Source organism: Hypanus sabinus, chromosome 19 (assembly GCF_030144855.1).
Source record: "Hypanus sabinus isolate sHypSab1 chromosome 19, sHypSab1.hap1, whole genome shotgun sequence".
NCBI lineage: Eukaryota > Metazoa > Chordata > Chondrichthyes > Myliobatiformes > Dasyatidae > Hypanus > Hypanus sabinus.
In genome coordinates this window covers 51,337,807-51,358,433 of record NC_082724.1, presented here as the reverse complement: position 1 = coordinate 51,358,433, position 20,627 = coordinate 51,337,807, and the positions used below count along the sequence as shown (strand labels likewise).

The window sequence follows — 20,627 nt, the reverse complement described above, 5'->3', positions numbered from 1 at the left end:
GCTCCCTTTTAATAAATGCAGCATCTGACTCAACTTTTCTCCTTTTAGAAGTTGGACTCACAAATGAATTTTGTGTAAGGAACATGAAAATGGGATGGCACGACACACATCCTACAGCTTCTATAAATATGCTTGTCAAAAGAAACATTCAGAATTTCATGAAGGACCAGATTTGGAGATCAAATTCCTTTGTTGTATTGCATGGAGGATGTTCTGGACTACCCTCTTATACATATTTAAATGGTGCATTCAAAATCAAATGAGTGCAAAGAGCCAACTTCCAAAATAAAACTGGTTTTAACGTTATCTATAACTTGAATAATCTAGCATTCTAGTTTCTAAAATCAGGATTTGGCTAATATATGCACATGGAAACAGGAGTAGAAAGATTCCAGATTTTAATTAGAAGAAGAAGGAAGTATGCTTTGAAGAGATTCAGTGAAGAGATTCTTTTATCTTCATAAATAAAGATTCATGTTCAGAATGAGAGGAAATTGGATGGCTTATTTTTTCCTTTCTTGTGTCTTAATTTGCTAAATTTATAACAGTGCAATCTGAAGTGAGAAACTGAAAAGGACCATTGTTCGCTATCGGCATGTAAATACAGCAAGCTGGAACTTACACTGGAATTCAAGCAATTCTGAGTATTCATTCATTTAATTAAGAATTATAAAATTGATTAAAAGGACACAACAATTGTCACGTTTATACCTCTGCAGAGGCAAGAACACCTTTTTCAAAGATTCAGAAGACAAGAAGAAACTCATATGACATTCTTTTTTTATAATTTCTGATGATTAAGAGCGTTTGAAATCTGCCAAAGAACATTTGGGAGTGTGTTCTCTGCTACAGTGCAAAATATTGTAGCTAACCATTTGTGCATAGCAATACCCAATAATCAAAATCTATTATCTGGGCATGTTGGTCGACAAATAAAAAGTGCCCTTCTCAAGACATGGGATTTTTACGTTTATCAAATTTCAGAGGACAGATGACATTTTAGCTTAATGTTTCAGCCTAAGCAATGGCATCTCCAGTGAAATAATGCCTATAATAAACTAAAGCGTCAGATTAATTTATGTGTTCCAGGAGTGAAACTGAATAAGCCCCTTGCGTATATTCACGTCTCTGATGTGGCAATTATATACATAGTTTAATAATAAGTTTGTCAACAAGTGGTCATGTTTCTAATCAGAACAACCATCATTACAGATTTTTTTAAATTGGCATATATATGCTCATTTCTTAGGACTGTATGTCAGTGCCCAATGTCAAATGTCAAAGCTCAAAATCCAAAACTGACCTCAGAAAGAAATAAGAACATGATCTAATCACATAGCAACCCTCATTAACAAGAGTTTAAATATACAACTTACTGCTAGGGCTGCTGATGGACTTTGACCATGTTCCTGCTTTTCGCTCTGTGCAGCTAGTAGGGTCATTTTTCGATGACAGTAATCGACAAGGTCCAGCACTGCTTCCTCTGCAGACTCGCACACATCCTGCACAGGAACCACGAAGAGAAATTATTTGATAGATGGTTGAAAAGTTCACAATTTCATCAAACCCAAAAGAATCCTTAACTGATGAATAATACATCTGTTACATTGCTGCGAACCACCATTTCAGGATACTTAATCCCTAGATTTCTTTTAAGTTTGTCAACTCATAATTAGTTTAGAAACTTTGATATCACTGGTGATGCTAGTTTCTATTCCAAACTCACACTTGCTTCAAAATTTTGATAAGGGAACTTCATGTGAACAACAAGTACCCCACTGTTAAAAAGGTATAAACAGAAAGTTTTAGACTAATTTCACTTAATATTAATTAAACCAAGAAAATGTAGAATGGCAAAAAACACCAAGTGAAATAATGCCCAACTATTTTAGAAATTTGCTGCTCTCAAAGTAAATCTCACCATTTGCATTCCCCATAATGAACAGCGGTTTCAGAGCAATCTTGGGTATGGTGATGGTTGAAATGAAGTGGTAGGAGATTGAGCAGCAATAGGGCCTCAAATTATGTATCAATATGGGTGGATCACAACTAGTTTCATTTATAAAACGTTCCTGAAAGCCTTTAACAGAAGTCAAAGCTCTATACCCAATTGTACCATCTATCAAAGCTATCAATGTTTTTCCAGTGGTTTTTAATATCATGGTATCTTGGCATCCATCAACCATGAGATTCAGTTCAAGAGCCATGAGTAATGTTACAGCTATACAAGACCTTGGTCAGACCTCATTTGGAGTACTGTGTTCAGTTCTGGTCACCTCACTACAGGAAGGATGTGGATACTATAGATAGACTGCAGAGGAGATGTACAAGGATGTTGTCTGGATTGGAGAGTGTGCCTTATGAGAATAGGTTGAGTGAACTTGGCCTTTTTTCCTTGGAGTGACAGAGGATGAGAGGTGACCTGATAGAGGCGTACAAAATGATTGTGTGTATTAATTGTGTGGGCTTTTTTCCAGGGCTAAAATGGCTAATATGAGGGGACAGAGTTTTAAGGTGCTTGGAAGTAGGTACAGAGGGGACGTCAGGGGTAAGTTTTTCCACATAGAGAGTGGTGGGTGTGTGGAATGCACTGCCGACAACAGTGGAAGAGGTGAATAAAATAGGGTCTTTTAAGAGACTCAGATTGGTACACTGTGCTTAGAACAATAGAGGGTATGTGGTAGGGTAATTCTAGGCACTGTCTAGAGTAGGTAACATGGTCGGCACAACATTGTGGGCCGAAGGGCCTGTAATGTGTTGTAGATTTCTACGTTCTATGAACATTCGTGGATTTAAAAAAATGAAATTGACATCTTTTAATAATATCTCAAACTATAAATGTAAAATCAATGCAATTAATCAGAAAAACTATTTACTCTTACCTTTCTTATCAGTATTCAAGTAAATCAGCTACTATTCCTATGCCAGGTCTAATGTGATGTGGGTTCCTCAGAACAAAAGCTATTCCCCTCATTAGGTTCCATGCAGATTTATGACAGAATACATGGGTGGGGGATGGGAGATTAGGTAGCATGATTTGTGTTGTGGATGTGTCAGTGAAATTCAAGCAACTGAAATTCTGTGTAATAGTCCCTAAACTCAGGGGGACTATTACACTGAATTTCAGTTGCTGGCAGTAGCATCATGCATTATGAGGTTTTGGAAAACCAAAATCTAATTTTTATATTTGCTTGGCAAAAAATAGTGGCATCATAGTGAATGATAAGATAGCAATTGAACCTCAAAGAATTGTTCTATATGTCTGCTTTAGGAATAGTTAGTTCAGTTCACTTAACAGGCAAGCAGAACACACCTACCTTGTGGTAAAAGATAGTTTCTAGGAGGTTAACAATAGTTGCTTCATGATGGATCTATGCATGAGAGAGAAAACAGTGAACTAAAACTATCCAAATCAAAGCTAATGTGAATATTCTGAAGATAAAGAACACTACATATATCACATCTTTGTCTTTAAATGTCATGTTTAAAAAGTTTACACATGGCAGTAAATACACAAGGAACTTTATGTGCTGGACTATAAAGGTCCACAATGCCCGGGTGCAATATTGCCTTTTATTGGCTGCGAAAATCCAGTTTGATTCAAATTAATGTAAAAAATCAATATATTTTAAATAAGTAAATCACTCTATTGTATCAGGAATGGATAGATATATCAGAGTGGAATATTATAACCATTACAGGGACAAGACTATCAGCTTATTGTTCCTGGGTACAGCTGCTATGGGTGGGATTGAAGTGGAGGAAAGAGAGAAGGGGAAGTTGTAATTTTGATTAAAGAGGCCATCAAAGCAGACGTCTAAGTTAAAATTACTGGGGGATCATCTAATGAGGCTTTATGGGTGTAGATGACGATTAAGAAGTGGATTATCACCTTGTTGGGTTTGTACTATAAGTCTCCAAAGAGTCAACACCAATTAGAGGAATAAGTATGTAGGGAGATTGCAGAGAGTTGCAAGAATAATAGTTGTTGTGGAAGGGGATTTTAACTTTCTGAAAATAGACTGGGCTGGCATGTGTTAAGTATGTTCTGGAAAATTTGCTCAGGCAATATATGCTGGGACATCTTGGCTCCGCTTGGAACAGAGCAAAAATTGACCTACTTTTGGGAAATAGAGCATGGCAATTGACTGAGATGCCAGTGGAAAAACACTTTGTGACTTAGTGGTTCAATTAAATTTAAAATGGAAGAGGACAGAACTGGTGCACAAAATAAAGTTCCATTTTGAGACAATTTTGATGGTATTAGACAGGAACTTGCAAAAGTTAATTTGGGTAGATTGTTAGCGGGCAAAAAAAAAGATCCAGCAAGCACGAGATTTTTAAAAGTGAGAGACTTGAGAGTTTGAGGTCTATATGTTTCTGTCAGAGTGAAAGCTGTCGGGACAGGGAACCCTGGATGACAAGAGATGGTCTTGCTCTGGTCAGGAAAAAGAGGCATGGGTCAGGTAGAGGCATCTGGGATCAAGTAAATACCTGGAAGAGTATAGGAGATACATGAGCATACAAAAACACAAAACCAGGAGGGTAAAAAGAGGGCATCTTAGCTTTGGCAGCGAAGATCAAGAAGAATAAAGAGAGATCTTATAAATCTATTAAGGAAAAAAGAGTAACTCAAGTGAGAGTAGGGCCCCTCAGAGACTTTTGATACACTGAACTTCATCAGTCAGAACATTGAGGTAATTGTACTGATACATGGATGTGAAAGAGTTAGAGGGGCATGGCTCTAATGGGACTAGCTTAAATGGATATCTTGGTCAGCATGGACAGATGGGGTTATTTCTGTACTATTTCAAAGGTGCATCAGGAAGGTGTAAGACAAAATCACTAAATGCAACAGATAAACCCAACCGACTACATGATATTTACATCACAGTGCAGAAAACCAAACTTGCATTTGTGTATTTTTGAAAAAAAAGTTCAGAGTGTGCTAGACCTTGTATTATTCAACTCAAAGGTACATTTTATGCAGCAGGTATGCAATGTGGGGGTGTATGGGGTGCCTAGGGAGGGGTAGCACCTCTGGTGGGGGGGCCTGCCCTGCCCTTTTCAGGGCAGCTCGTCCACCTTTGGTCCCCACTGGGCGCTCAGCTCTCACCCAGTGGCTCCAAGTAGCTGTAACGCGTGCAGCAGCCACACCCCAGCAACCATCTCGGCAGACGGGCCAAACCAGGTGAGGGTAGCCGACAGGTCTTCGACCCTCGCTGAGGCAGGGGATTTGTCTATCCCAGCTTGTGAAGTCTGGTCCTGGCAGATAGAATGGAGGAGACCGATTAATGGTCCAACGGTCAAGAAGTCAGGCCAGCAGGCATTTGTGGAGCGCTAAGAGCACGACAAGACACTTAGATATCCTGGTCATCCACTGCAGCAGGAGAGGTATCCAGCCGTAGTGATTGTCTGTGCCACTGGATCAAGGTCTCTTCTGCCAAGAGAGTGGGATTGCCCCTGTGCAACGGCCGTTCCACTTAAAACTCCATCACGCACAGGTTTCTGTGGTGCGATTCATCTCAGTCCAAGCTCAACTCGTCAAACCCTGCGGTGATGGGGGAGTCGCGAGGCAACAGGTGGAGATGACCACTGGCAGTTGTAGTCACAGACCTGCACGTAGGCCACCTTTGGACCAGTGGTCGTTTGTCTCTGTACCCGGGGCAGCAGTCGTCCAGCAGTATCCAAGGCGACTGGGCAGCCCTTTTTAGGACAGCACTGCGCACCCTCGCATGAGGGAGGAGGTTAGAAAAGGTACCCTAAACATTGCCTGCCTCACAACAACATCTGGCTAGCTAACCGCGGCTGGCAGATCATCCCCTTAGCGGTCGACATGCATCAAGAAAAACAAATCAAAGAAAACTCATCTTTGGAGCCTGGAACACCTGCACCTTGCTGGATAGAGACAAGGTGGCAAGGCCTGAAAGACGAATAGCACTCATAGCAGCTGAACTTCGCCATTATCGCATGGACATCGCTGCACTCAGTGAGACCAGGCTTGCAGATGAGGAAGCAGTGAGTGGACCTACATTCTTTTGACCAGGATCCATGGAGTAGGTTTTGCAATCAAAACTGCTCTGCTGAAGAACATCCCTCCTCTACCCACTGGAATAAATGAATGTATCATGAAGTTCCACTTTCCTCTCAGCCTGTCTCGGTATATCACCATCATCAGTGTTTATGCTCCAACCCTCGTGAGTCCAGACAAAGACAAGGAGAGTTTCTACGAGGACCTGGACCAGACTATTCGGATAACCCCTGCCAGTGACAAACTCACCATCTTGGGCGACCTGAACGCTAGGGTGGGGGACAGACAGTGACAACTGGGACGGAGTCCTTGGGAGACATGGGGTGGGAAAACTAAACAGTAACAGCTTGCTGCTTCTGAGCAAGTGTGCCAAGCACAACCTGTGCATCACTAACACGATGTTCAGACTTGCAAACAAGTACAAAACAACCTGGATGCATCCCAGGTCCAAACACTGGCACCTACTTAACTATGTCATAGTACGCCAGTGTGACCTTCAAGACGTCACCATTACCCAGACCATGTGAGGTGCTGAGTGTTGGACTGATCACAGGCTGGTTCAGTCGGTCCCCTCTGCATTGTAAGCAGCCAAAGACAGTCAGTGTGGCATTCAACATTGGCAGACGGCAAGACCCAGGTCAAGTCCAATGTTTTCATCCCAATTTATTTTATACCCTGATATTTTCCCATATTCTTCCAATCTAGAAGATAATTTACGCAACGAATACAATGGGTTTGTTAGATAAATCAGAACATCATCAGCAAATAGGTTAATCTTAATAACTCTGAAACCCATAATATCTGAGTCAGTTCTAATTAATTCAGCTAATGGTTCTATCGCCAATACAAATAAAGCAGGTGATAATGGACAACCTTGTCTAGTTGACCTTGTTAATTGAAATGATGTTGAAATTTGGCCATTTGTTACTACTTTAGCTTTGGGATTAGTATTTAAGGTTTTAATCCAATTTATAAAAGATACTCCTAATCCATATTTTTCCAATACCTTAAATAAAAAATCCCATTCCAATCTATCAAATGCTTTTTCTGCATCCAAAGCAACTGCCACGCTCATTTCCTCTCTCTTTTGTGCCAGATGAATTATGCTAAGTAACCGAGTTACATTATCTGCAGATTGTCTGTTTTTAATAAATCCTGTTTGACCCATATGTATTAATTTTGGTAAGTATTTAGATAATCTATTAGATAAAATCTTTCTTATTATTTTATAGTCCGTGTTCAACAAAGAAATAGGTCTATATGATGTTGGCTTTAAAAGATCTCTATCTTTTTTTGGCAATACTATTAAAATCGCTGTCGAAAAAGATTCTGGAAGTTTATGTGTTCTTTCCGCTTGATGTATTAACTCCATAAAAAGGAGGAATTAATAAATCTTTAAACTTTTTATAAAATTCAGGTGGAAAACCATCTTCTCCTGGAGATTTATTACTCTGAAGTGAAATTTTACCCCTTACTAAAGGAGATTATAGTCAATGTCGATTAGTAACTCAATTTAGACGGCCGATAAATGGTACAAAGTATTTAGGTATAGGAGTTGATAATGATAAAAAGAATTTATATAAATTAAATTATTTGCCATAGGTAGAGTCAATGCTGTAAAAATGAATATATTACAGTTTTTATTCCAAACACTACCAATACAACTACCACAGAAGTTTTTTCAAGAGTTAAATAAATGTGTGAGGAAGTTCCTTTGGAAAGGTAAGATATCAAGAATATCATTGGAAAAATTGACATGGAAATTTGACCTAGGAGGGTTACAATTACCAAACTTTAAGAATTATTATAAAGCAAATCAGCTTAGATTTATTGCATCTTTTTTTGATGAAGATAAACCGGCGTGGATTAGAATAGAATTAGATAAAATAGGAGAAAATATACCAGAAGATTTTATATATAAATGGGAATCTAAATGGATGCGGGAAATGAAAGAATCCCTTATATTAAAACATTTGATTGATCTATGGAATAAGACAAATGTTGATGATAAAGATAAAGAAATCTTTATTGGCAAAGAGAACTTTAATTCAGAATAGACTTATTTCTTTTACAATGGATAACCAACTCTTATATAGCTAGTTTCAAAAAGGGATTAGATATATAGGAGACTGTTTTGAAGGAGGTATATTAATGTCATTTGTGCAATTAAAGAATAAATATAAAATATCAAGTAACACTCTTTTCTGTTATTTCCAATTAAGGGCTTATTTAAGAGATAAACTGGGGTCAAACAATGTTAATGCCGAAACCTAATGAAATAGAAACTTTAATTCAAAAAGGAAAAATTTAAAAAATTACTTCTTGTATGTATAATTTGATTCAAAAACAGACAATTAAACAAGGAATTCATAAGTCAAGACAAAAATGGGAAATTGATTTGAATATTAAAATTGATGAAACAAGTTGGTCAAGACTGTCTTGACAGTATGACAACTACATTAAATGTCCGACTTAGATTAGTACAATACAATTTTTTACATCAATTATATATTACACCACAAAAAATGAATAGATTAAACCCAAATTTATCTGATCAATGTTTTCGATATAATCAAGAAATTGGTACTTTTTTACACTCTACTTGGTCTTGTTTTAAAATTCAACCTTTTTGGACAAATTTAAGAGTTTTACTGGAACAAATTATTGGAACACAACTTCCTCATAACTCAATATTATTTTTACTAGGTGATATTGAAGGGATAAAACCGAAACGTAAATTGAACAAATATCAGAAAGAATTCATAAAAATTGCATTGGTAGTAGCCAAAAAGACTATTGCAGTTACTTGGAAATTGGATTCATACTTAAGTATAGATCGTTGGAAGAATGAAATTTTCAGCTGCATTCCACTTGAAAAAATTACTTATAATTTAAGAAATAATTATGACATACTTCTGAAAATTTGGCGCCCTTATTTACAAAAGATAGGATTAAATATATAGGTGTTCCAAAGATAAAGTTATTGCTCAACTGGGGAAAGAAATAAATATATATATTAAAGCTATTTTGAATTCCATGTGGGGATCTTTCGATATCCAGGCAGTCTTTTTTTTCCTCTTTTTTCATATACATAGGGATATGTTAGGGGGGAGGGGTTAAGGGGAGGGGGGAGGGTTGATATTATTCTATTCTACTCTATGTAACCTATCTGAAAATTTAACTAAAAATTTTTTTTTTTAAGTCCGATGTTTTCAAGATGTACTTAATGAAAAACTATCTGGCAACTCATCGCTTGTGGGAACCTGTTCTGGAACGTGGACGCAGATCATAGATGTCATCACGCACACTGCAACAACTGTACTCCGACTGAAAACCCGAGTGCATCAAGACTGGTTTGATGAAAACCACGAGACCATTTCAGCAGCCCTTCAGGCCAAGAACAATGCCTATACAGACTGGCAGAATGACTCATCATCTGTCTCAAAGAAAGACAAATCTAAACACCTGCAGTTCAAAGTACAGGCAGAACTGTGAGAAATGCAGGACGAGTGGTGGCAGAGAAAGGCTGAGCAGGTGGAACGCTATGCAGATATGCATGCCACCAGAGAGTTCTTCAGCTCCATAAAGTCAGTTTATGGTTCTTCTAAATCAGGATGCTCCCCCTTGCCGTCATCTGACAGGTTGAGCCTGATCAAAGACCAGGAAGGACTGAAAAACCACTGGGCTGAACACTTTTCAAACCTACTCAATAGGCCGTCCGCAGTTGATCTTGGTGTCTTACAGCAAATCCCTCAGCAGCCAGTCCTGGATGACCCAGACCTGCCGCCCTCTACTGATGAGATCAAAAGTGATCTCGCAGATGAACTGAAATAAAGCAACAGCACAGGATGGCATTCCTGCCGAAAGCTACAAACATTAGGCCCAAATGCCTTACAGGTGTTCCAAGACATCCTGGAAGACACCTGGATCACAGAGGAGATACCTGACGACTTCCGCGATGCCCTCATCGTGGCTCTCTACAAAAACAAGGGAAGCAAATCAGACTGAGGAAACTACAGGGGTCCACTGCTGTCCATCACAGGCAAAATTTTTGCCCACATTCTCCTGAACAGACTTAACACTGTCTCGAAAAGGAACCTCCCAGAGGCGCAGTGTGGCTTTCGGCCAGAATGGAGTACAGCAGACATGATATATGCCATGAGGCAAGTCCAGGAGAAGTGCATCGAGCAGAACAAGCCTCTTTACTCTGTCTTCATTGTCCTGACAAAGGAATTTGACACTGCAAACAGGGAGGCTCTCTGGATCATCCTGAGACTTTACAAATGCCCGAGGAAATTTGTAAAGATGATTCAGCTGCTCCACGATGGAATGACAGGACAGGTCCTTTGCAGTGGTGATACTATAGCTGCATTTGCCATTTGCAATGGGGTGAAGCAGGGTTGTGTACTAGTCCTGTTTAACCTGTTCTTCACTTGCATGTTGTCACGTACTGTCCAAGGTCTGAAGGAGGGAGTGTACATCAGGTACCGATCGGATGGCTCTCTCGTTGACCTTCGCCGCTTGAACACACCAACAAAGTGCCTCCATACAGTCATTCAAGAAACCTTTTTTGCTGATGACTGTGTGCTCCTGGTGCACAAAGACAGTGATCTACAGTTGATGCTGAATAAATTCTCAGATGCTGCTACATCCTTTGGCCTGACTATCAGCCTGAACATGACTGAAGTACTTCACCAGCCTATGCCAAACACCAACCCCATAGAACCAAAAATCACTGTTGACGACACCCACCTGACAAATGTAAACAACTTTTTAAAAATATATATATTTGTTTATTAAATTTTAGAAAATTACAAAGAATAAATAATGATAAAAAAAAATGAGAAAAATAATATTGACCCTCCCCCCTCCCCTTAACCCTTATCTAAAGAAAGAAAAAATAAGAGAGAAAGATTGCCTGGATATCGGAGGATCCACACATGCTCCATGGAGTTCAAAATAAATTAAATATTTATTTTTACTTTCCCCAGTTACTTTATAATTTTATCTTCAAAGGACCTATGTATTTAATCCTATCTTTTGTAAGTATGGGAGCCAAATTTTCAAAAATATATCATATTCATTTCTTAGATTGTATGTAATTTTTTCAAGTGGAATACAACTATGTATTTCATTATTCCAACGATCCATAGTTAAATATAAATCAGATTTCCAAGTAACTGCGATAACTTTTTTGGCTCCTGCCAATGCAATTTTTATAAATTTTTTCTGATACTTATTCAATTTAAGTTTCAGTATTGTCCCTTCAATGTCTCCTAATAAAAATAATACTGGACTATGTGGGAGATGTATTCCAGTAATTTGTTCCAATAAAAGTCTTAGATTTATCCAAAATGGTTGAATTTTAAAACAAGACAAAGTAGAATGTAAAAAAGTACCAATTTCTTGATTACATCAAAAACATTGGTCAGACATATTTGAATTTAATCTATTTATTTTCTGTGGTGTTATATATAATTGATGTAAAAATTATATTGTATTAATCTAAGTTGAACATTTATTGTATTTCTCATACTATCAGAACATAATCTTGACCAGTTTTTTCTATCAATTTTAACATTCAAATCAGATTCCCATTTTTGTCTTGATTTATGAATTCCTGATTTAATTTTCTGTTTTTGAATCAAATTATACATACAAGATATAAATTTTAAAATTTTTCCTTTTTGAATTAATATTTCTATTTCACTAGATTTTGGCATCAACATTGTCTGACCCAGCTTTTCTAGTAAATAAGCCTTTAATTGAAAATAACAGAAAAGAGTGTTATTTGATATTTTATATTTATTTTTTAATTGATCAAACGACATCAATATACCTCCTTCAAAACAATCACCTATATATTTAATTCCCTTTTGGAACCAATTATGTAAAAGTTTATTATCCATTGTAAAAGGAATAAGCCTATTTTGAATTAAAGTACTTTTTGCTAATAAAGATTTCCTTATCTCATCGTCCATATTTACCTTATTCCATAAATCAATCAAATGTCTTAATATAGGAGATTCTTTTTTTTCCCTTGTCCATTTGGATTCCCATTTATATATAAAATCTTCTGGTATGTTTTCTCCTATCTTATCTAATTCTATTCTAATCCATGCCGGTTTTTCTTCATCAAAAAAAGACGCTATAAATCTAAGTTGATTTGCTTTATAATAATTCTTAAAATTTGGAAGTTGTAACCCTCCTAAATCAAATTTACATGTCAATTTTTCCAATGATATTCTTGACATCTTTCCTTTCCAAAGAAATTTCCTTACATACTTATTCAGTTCTTGAAAAAACTTGTGAGGTAATTGTATTGGTAAAGTTTGAAATAAATACTGCAATCTAGGAAATATATTCATTTTTACAGCATTAACTCTACCTATTAATGTTATTGGTAACATCATCCATTTATCAAGATCCTCTTTTATTTTTTTAATAATGGCAAATAATTTTGTTTATATAAATTTTTTACATCATTATCAACTTTAATACCTAAATATTTTATCCCATTTATTGACCATCGAAATTGAGTTACTAATTGATATTGATTATAATTTCCTTTAGTAAGGGGTAAAATTTCACTTTATCCCAATTTACTTTATACCCTGATACTTTCCCATATTTTTCCAATCTAAAAGATAATCTTTGCAAAGATTGCAATGGGTTTGTTAAATAAATCAAAACATCATCAGCAAATAAATTAATCTTATATTCTTCTTGATTAACTCTAAAGCCCCCAATGTCTGAATCTGTTCTAATTAATTCAGCTAATGGTTCTATTGCCAATACAAATAAAGCAGATGATAATGGGCAGCCTTGTCTAGTTGACCTCGTTAAGCAAAATGGTGTTGAAATCTGACCATTTGTAACTACTTTAGCTTGAGGATTAGAATTTAAGGTTTTAATCCATTGTATAAAAGATTTTCCTAACTCATATTTTTCCAATACCTTAAATAAAAAATCCCATTCCAATCTATCAAATGCTTTTTCTGCATCCAAAGCAACTGCCACACTCATTTCCTCTCTTTTTTGTGCCAAATGAATTATACTAAGTAACCCAGTTATATTATCCATTGATTGTCTGTTTTTAATAAAACCTGTTTGATCCATATGTATTAATTTTGGTAAATATTTAGATATTCTATCAGATAAAATTTTTGCTATTATTTTATAATCTGTATTCAACAAAGAAATAGGCCTATATGATGTTGGTTTTAAAGGATCTCTATTTTTTTTGGCAGTACAGTTATGATCGCTGTTAAAAAAGATTCTGGGAGTTTATGCATTCTTTCCACTTGGTATATTAATTCCATAAAAGGAGGAATTAAATTTTTAATTTTTTTATAAAATTCAGGAGGAAAACCATCTTCTCCTGGGGATTTATTACTCTGAAGTGATCCTTACACTTCTTCAACCTCTTTTAATGTAAAGGGCATATCTAATCCTTTCTGTTCTTCCAAATTTAATTTTGTAAGGGTTATTATTTTGTGATTCTGATTGATATAGTTCAGTATAAAATTTTTTTAAAGTTTCATTAATTTCTAAAGGTTTATAAGTAACCTTATTTACACTTGTTCTAATTGCATTTATTGTTTTAGAAGCCTGTTCTGTTTTCAACTGCCAAGCAAGAATTTTATGTGATCTTTCACCTAATTTGTAATATTTCTGTTTAGTTCTCATAATTACTTTTTCTGTACGATATGTCTGGAGTGTATTATATTGTAGTTTTTTTATTAACAAGTTGTCTTTTCTTCTGTCATATATCTTTGAGATTCTTTTTCTAACTTTTTGATATCTTTTTCCAATTGATCTATTTCTGCCATGTATTCCTTCTTAATTTTAGATGTATAACTTATAATCTGACCCCTTATATATGCTTTCATCGCCTCCCATAATACAATTTTTTCCTCAACTGAATGTAAATTTGTATCCAAAAAAAATTGAATCTGTTTTTTCATAAAATCACAAAAATCTTGACATTTTAATAAAATTGAATTAAATCTCCATCTATAAATCGATTCCTCCTTATCCATCATTATCATTGTCATTATCAAGGGGGAATGATCTGACAGTATTCTTGCTTTATATTCCACACTTTTCACTCTATCTTGAATATTTTTGATAATAAAAAAAATCAATCCTTGAGTAAGTTTTATGTCTATTTGAATAAAATGAATAATCTCTTTCTCTTGGATTAATTCTCCTCCATATATCAATCAGGTTTAAATCTTTCATTAATGATAAAGTTAGTTTTATTACTTTTGATTTTATAGCAATTTTAGTTGACCTATCCAAAACTGGATCTAAACAAAAATTAAAATCTCCACCTATTAATACTTTATCATGTGCATCAGCCAAGTTCAAAAAAACTTCTTGTATGAATTTTGCATCATTTTCATTTGGTGCATAAATGTTCATAAAAATCCATAATTCTGAAAAAATTTGACAATGTATAATCACATATCTCCCCCCAGAATCAATTATTACATTTTGTATTTTAATTGGTAAAGATTTATTAACCAAAATTGCAGCTCCTCTCGATTTTGAATTAAATGAAGCTGCAATGACATTTCCAACCCAATCCCTCTTTAATTTCTTATGTTCTGTTTCTGTTAAATGTGTTTCTTGTAAAAAAGCTATATCCCCTTTCATTTTCTTAATATATGTTAAAACTCTTTTTCTTTTCACAGGTCCATTATATGAGTTTCTCCCCAACCATCCAGGCAAAAAAAAAAAGAAAAATAAAAGAAAGATAACTAATGTATAAGAAAAAAAACAAAGTACCCCCCACTAATGTTGCGAATAAAAAGAACACAACATTACCCCCCCCCCCCATTTTACGGGTCATGGCAATCGCCATGATTGTACACTTGAAACTCGCAGCCATCGATCAGGAGCTCTTCCAGCTCCCCCGCAAAAAAAAGAAAATATATTAGTGAAGAAGAAAAAAAGAAAATAATTAATGTCTCTACTCCCAATTAATACTCCTCAACTATTTTTTTTAATATAAATGTCCGTCAAGTCCAACCTTGTTTCAGTCTTCATCATTAGTCCATTTCCTTTCTATAATTCTTTACTTCTCTTCATGGTAGTTCTTGTACAAATTTCTCCGCTTTCCGGTAGTCAACGAAAAATCTTCTTTCTTCGTTATCCAGGAAAATTATCAATTTTGCTGGACAGCTCAATAAGAATTTATAGCCCTTTTCCCATAAGGATTTTTTCACTGGATTAAAGTCCTTCCGCCTCTTCAGAAGATCGTAACTTATGTCTGGATAAAAAAAAACTCTTTTCCCTCCTATTATCAATGGCCCATTTCTCTTTTTAGCACCTTGAATAGCTGCTTTCAAGATCATTTCTTTATCTTGGTACCTTAAACATTTTATCAAAATTGATCTTGGATTTTGATCTTGTTGAGGTCTTGGTCTTAAAGCTCTGTGTGCTTTTTCAATTTCAATTACTTGGCTTCCTTCTTTCATTTCCAACATTTTCGGAATCCATTCTTGAAAAAATTTTATTGGATTTTCTCCCTCTGTACCTTTCATAAGACCAACAATTTTGATATTATTTCATCTACTAGAATTTTCAAGCGCATCTATTTTTTCCAACATCCGTTTTATTTCTATTGTCCAGGCAAGATTATTATCTTCTATCTTATCTATTCTTTCAGTGTTTTCTTCCACTTTTACTTCCATCTCTTTAACTTTATTATCCACCTTCATTTGTTTTTCCACCACATTATCGAGTTTATTCTGCATCCTTCTTATAGCTTTTAATTCATTCATAATATATATCAGGATATCTTTTATGTCTCCTTTAATCTCTTCCTTCTTTTCCTCTTCTTCTTTCTCTGAATTTCCCAAAGAGTCTGATTCCACTTCCGATTCACTTCCGGTTCCACTTCGAGCCGTAGCTGGGATTTGTAGTTTTGTTAATATCTGTTCATGCATACTTTCGCACATGTGTTGTTCTTGCCGTTTCTTCTTAGAGACCACCAACATTGCTGCAACTTCCTGTCCCGCATCATCAGAAGTGCCATGCACTTCGCCGGGAGGAGATCCAACTTGAGTCCGAGGCTTCACTGGGACAGTTAGGGCTTTTTCCCCGCTGATTTGTGCAGTCTTCAAAGTAGTAGCTTTCTTCTGTTTCGGTTTAGGAGCCATATCAAAATATAATCCTGAGTTACTTATAAATAGTTTCTAGTAGATATTTGTTAACTCTTCTTCATTTAAACCCTATTTCATTACTTTTTACGAGGGAGCTGGATTCCCAACGTCTCGACCCTACGTCATCACGTGATGCCCCCATGTAAACAGCTTCAAATATTTGGGTCTTTGGACAAAGAAATTGAATCCAGGATCAGCAAGGCTAGCCAGGCTCTGGGGAGGCTGCGTACCAGAGTGCTCAATCAACACAATGTCCGCATCTCCACAAAGCTGAAAGTCTACAGAGCTGTGGTTATCCCTTCTCTTCTATATGGATGTGAGACCTGGGTTCTGTACCAACGACACATTAAACAACTGGAGAAATTTCACATGTGCACCCTCCGCTCCATCTTTAGCATTTGTTGGCAAGACCGTGTCTCCAACCTGGAGATCTTGGTTCGCGCTGAGTCCACCAGCATTGAGTCCCAAATGCAGTGTGGGACCCGTCATCAGAATGGACGACCACCGTATGCCTCGCCAGCTGCTCTATGGTGAACTGGAGACCAGAAAGAGACCTCAAGTTCGTCCACGCAAGCGCTACAAAGACACTATGAAGGAAACTCTATGCTACTGTGACATCCAGCCAAGGGAACTAGAAGCTGCGGCTGCTGACAGAATCCGCTGGCAAGCCCTGTGCTATGAAGCCTACACCAGTTTTGAAGACAGGTGCTGCCAAAAACTGATGGAAAACCGTGAGCAGCATCACAGAACAGCAGCTACAATTATTACAACAGACTTCCAGTGCAACACGAGTGAATCTGCAGATGCTGGAAATAAATAAAAACACAAAATGCTGGCAGAACTCAGCAAGCCAGACAGCATTTATGGGAGGAGGTAGTGATGACGTTTCGGGCTGAAACCCTTCATCAGGAGTGAAGTAACATGGGATGGTCAAGGGGGGATAAGAAGTGGGGGGAGGGATGAAGAGGAGAGCTGGGAAGTGATAGGCAGAAGGGAAATGGGCTGGGGAAGGTGGAGAATTATGGGAAATAAAAGAGAAAGAAAGGTAGGGCTGGGGGGAGATTATAGTGAGGGGGGAAGAGAGAGAAAGAGAACCAGACTAAAATAATAGATAGGGATGGGGGTAAGGGGGGGGGCAGGGGTATCAATGGAGGTCTGTGAGTTAAATGTTCATGCTGGCAGGTAGGAGGCTACCTAGGTGGGAGAAAAGTGCCCCCATTGTGCTAGACTCTGCGCTTCCAGACTGGGACTGCAGAGCCACCTCCGTGCTCACAGATGAACCACACAACAGCTTGTCTCCTTCGAATCTAAAGGACTATCACTTTGCATTGTGGAACACATGCCCCAACATTGTCATACAGCACAGCTATAATGGTCATAATATGTTAACAGGGAGCTGACGGATCTGCCAGCCAGTTGTGTGGGCACAGTGCTGGACCAGAGTTTAGTTAGAGCATTCTGTAACTTGCTTAGCTAAATAGCTGTGTTATCAAGCGAGCCAAAATTGGCGCACGTGCTCACTTGATCTTTACTTAAAAGTTTAGGCAAAGCTTGTGCTTTTTTTATATTTCATCAGTAGTTTAATTATATTTGTCATGAACTAACAGCAGTTTCCTGTGTTCAAAATAAACTTAACATTAAAAAAAAACACTATTTTTTTCTCCAACTGTTTTCAAGTGTCTGATTTAAAGCCTTTTGAGAGTCCAAACGTTGGCTGTTAAAGCCACCAATTTAAAGTGATGCAGGGAAGATTCCTTCCACTGATTATGTCCAGAAAATGTCTAACAGATCATCTTACTCACCACAATATATATGGGAAATGTGCTCTTTGGATTGAAATCCTGGAGCTGACACAACACAGGAAACACCTTCTGCTTCCAAACTTCCACAGCAATGAGTTCATGAATCAATGTGGGGACCTGAAATGTAATCAAGTTTTAAATGACAGTGATAAAGTCCCGCAGGGACATTTAATGCAGTAATATAGCGTATGTAACAGGCAGCAATTCAAATTCAAATAATAACAAATTAGATATCAGGAATCTTCATCTGTGACCAGCAAAAACAAGGCTGATCTGTTCGCTAATACTGATTAGTTACTGCCTGGCTTGGATTTACAAATATTTCACTGCAGATGATAGTTTAAGTAATTTTAACAGCTGAGGCAACTGACATACTAGTTGGCAGCAAGGATTCACACAGATCATGGGTTCAGCAGAATTCTGGAAAGGGGCAGAATATGTAGAATTCTGAAGTATTTGTGGAACTTATATATAAAACCACACACCAGTAATTAGTAGGAATTATTAATCCTTTACAGTTTTCTATTTTTATTTCAGATTTCTAACATCCGTAATATCTACGTCTGTCATTCATTGTAATATTTTCAACATTTAGTTGAAATGCAAAATATCAAACATCTGAAAATATCTAACAGCTTTATTTGCACTTAATAGAGAAAAAACGAATGTATCAAGTCGATGACTTTTCAATAAATTTGGAAAAAGTTAGAGTGGTAACGGGTTTTTAAGTAGGAACTGGGAGAGGGGAAGGAAAGAATGGAGCTGAAGATTTGTAAAATGCTGCAAGGAAGGAAAGAATGATCTAAAAAAGGCATGTAAATAATCAAAATGACCATGAGAATGGTAAATTATAGTCCTGTCCGTGTGTCTGGTTGAAAATTTCTAGCAACTAGCAGAGACTCAGGAGTAGTGAAGTTATTGTTGGAATCAATTGAACTCTAGACCACATCGGGTGGGGATGGTTTAAAAAAAAAGATAGTCTAGTTAGTGTTAGGATTGGGGAGGGTCAGTAAAAGGAGAGGATTTGCAGATGTTATTTTAAGAGAGATTTGTAAGAGGCTCGGAGTAAAAGGATAACGATCAATTGAGCAGGTTGGTTGTATTGAAAATTGACTGATGGTGCAGAAGTAAGATTAAGCAGACAAGCCAGGATTCATGAGGATGAGGAATAGGGGTTATAAGACTTATCTGTTTCTGGAGGACAATCAAAGCCCCTGAGGCATTAGCAGTAACAGTGGGTAATAGGGATAAAGGTACCTTGCAGTGAGTGGGGTGGGGAGTAGTGTGGAGAGAAATGGCTTTTAACTTATGCTAGACCAAGCTTCAATGTTCTGGTTAAGTACTGCTTCATTTGACCTCCCCTGAAAAGAACAAATTGCACAAAGAAAAGCTTGTCTTCCAGACAGCCAGCCTCTGTCAACTGACAAATTTTCAGAAGTACCCTACCAGCAAATTATGCACTTATTGGAAGTTAACAAAGTAGTTGTGCTACCTGACAAGACTTCTTGAGCAAGAACTTTTCCATCTCTCCATTTCAACCATACATAACTTAACATGTCTAAGCAACTGGCACGCTGTCTTTCCATGCTGATTAGAAAATCAAGAGGTAACACTTAACTGTTTAGAAGGTTTTTTAAAAAATAGATAGACAATCAAATTTAACATTCCTTTTGTAAGAAATTAAGTACTTTGAGAAACTGCAAAATCCATTTTTTTTCTAAAAAGTTCTTCAGATTGCTCACAAGTTTTATTGGGACTAATCTACTTCACAACTTTCCCACCACTGAAATATCTTCCTTGCGCAGGTCTCCACCTCTGACTATGGTGAATAATACCTGGACCTTACATATGGTTGAAGTCTGACGGCGATGGGGTGTCTAGCAATGGTAGCAGGTATGAATGGACTAGGAGCTTCCAGTCAGAACCCTGCATGGCAGCGGCACAGGGTATTTGGTCACCAGCAGCTGCAACTGAGGGGCAGCTGTTTCTGGCAGACCCCTGTGCGACTGAGCTGCCCTATTTAGGCACCACACTGCTCACCCCAATTGGGGAAGGGCCTGGAAAAGGTGGCCTAAAAATTGCCTATTCTGTCACTCACCTGGATAGGTTACCACACCTATTGGGCTATTCCACTACTGTAGTCAAAATAAGAAACAATACAACTTAAAACTGGCAACATGGAATGTAAGGACTCTCCTGGACTCGTATGGCATCTCTGACAGACCTCACCGGAGAACAGCTGCTGAGCTGAGGCGCTACAACATCGACATTGCTGCCCTGAGTGAGACCAGGCTCCTGGATGAAGGCTGTTTAACAGAGGAAGGGATGGGTTACACCTTCTTGAAATGCTTCCCCCCCCCAAGTGGACAACATCTCCACAGAGTAGGATTGGCCATCAAGTCTCATAGAAACACCTGTTGGCATTAGTGAAAGATTAATGACCCTCCGTATCCCCTGGCAAAGAAACGTTATGCCATGCTTTTCAGTGCCTATACACCAACTTGCCATCTGAGAATGAGGCCAAGGAATGCTGTTATCATACATTGGGTGAAGCTCTTTGCCAGATCCCTAAGAATGATAAGATCCATTTTCCCGGGGACTTCAACGCTAGGGTGGGACAGA

General features: G+C 37.3%; 1 protein-coding gene across 3 annotated transcripts in view; it reads right to left on the bottom strand.

Moving 5' to 3' along the window:
* The window catches only part of zmynd10 (zinc finger, MYND-type containing 10), an 81,495-nt gene that overhangs the window by 50,698 nt on the left and 10,170 nt on the right, over positions 1-20,627 (bottom strand). For all 3 annotated transcript variants that reach the window (XM_059944401.1, XM_059944400.1, XM_059944402.1), the window contains 3 exons: positions 18,006-18,122; positions 3,318-3,371; positions 1,377-1,502 (listed from right to left, as the gene is read on the bottom strand). In XM_059944401.1, coding sequence (XP_059800384.1) covers positions 1,377-1,502; positions 3,318-3,371; positions 18,006-18,122 — 297 coding nt within the window. The remainder of the gene's footprint in view (positions 1-1,376; positions 1,503-3,317; positions 3,372-18,005; positions 18,123-20,627) is intronic.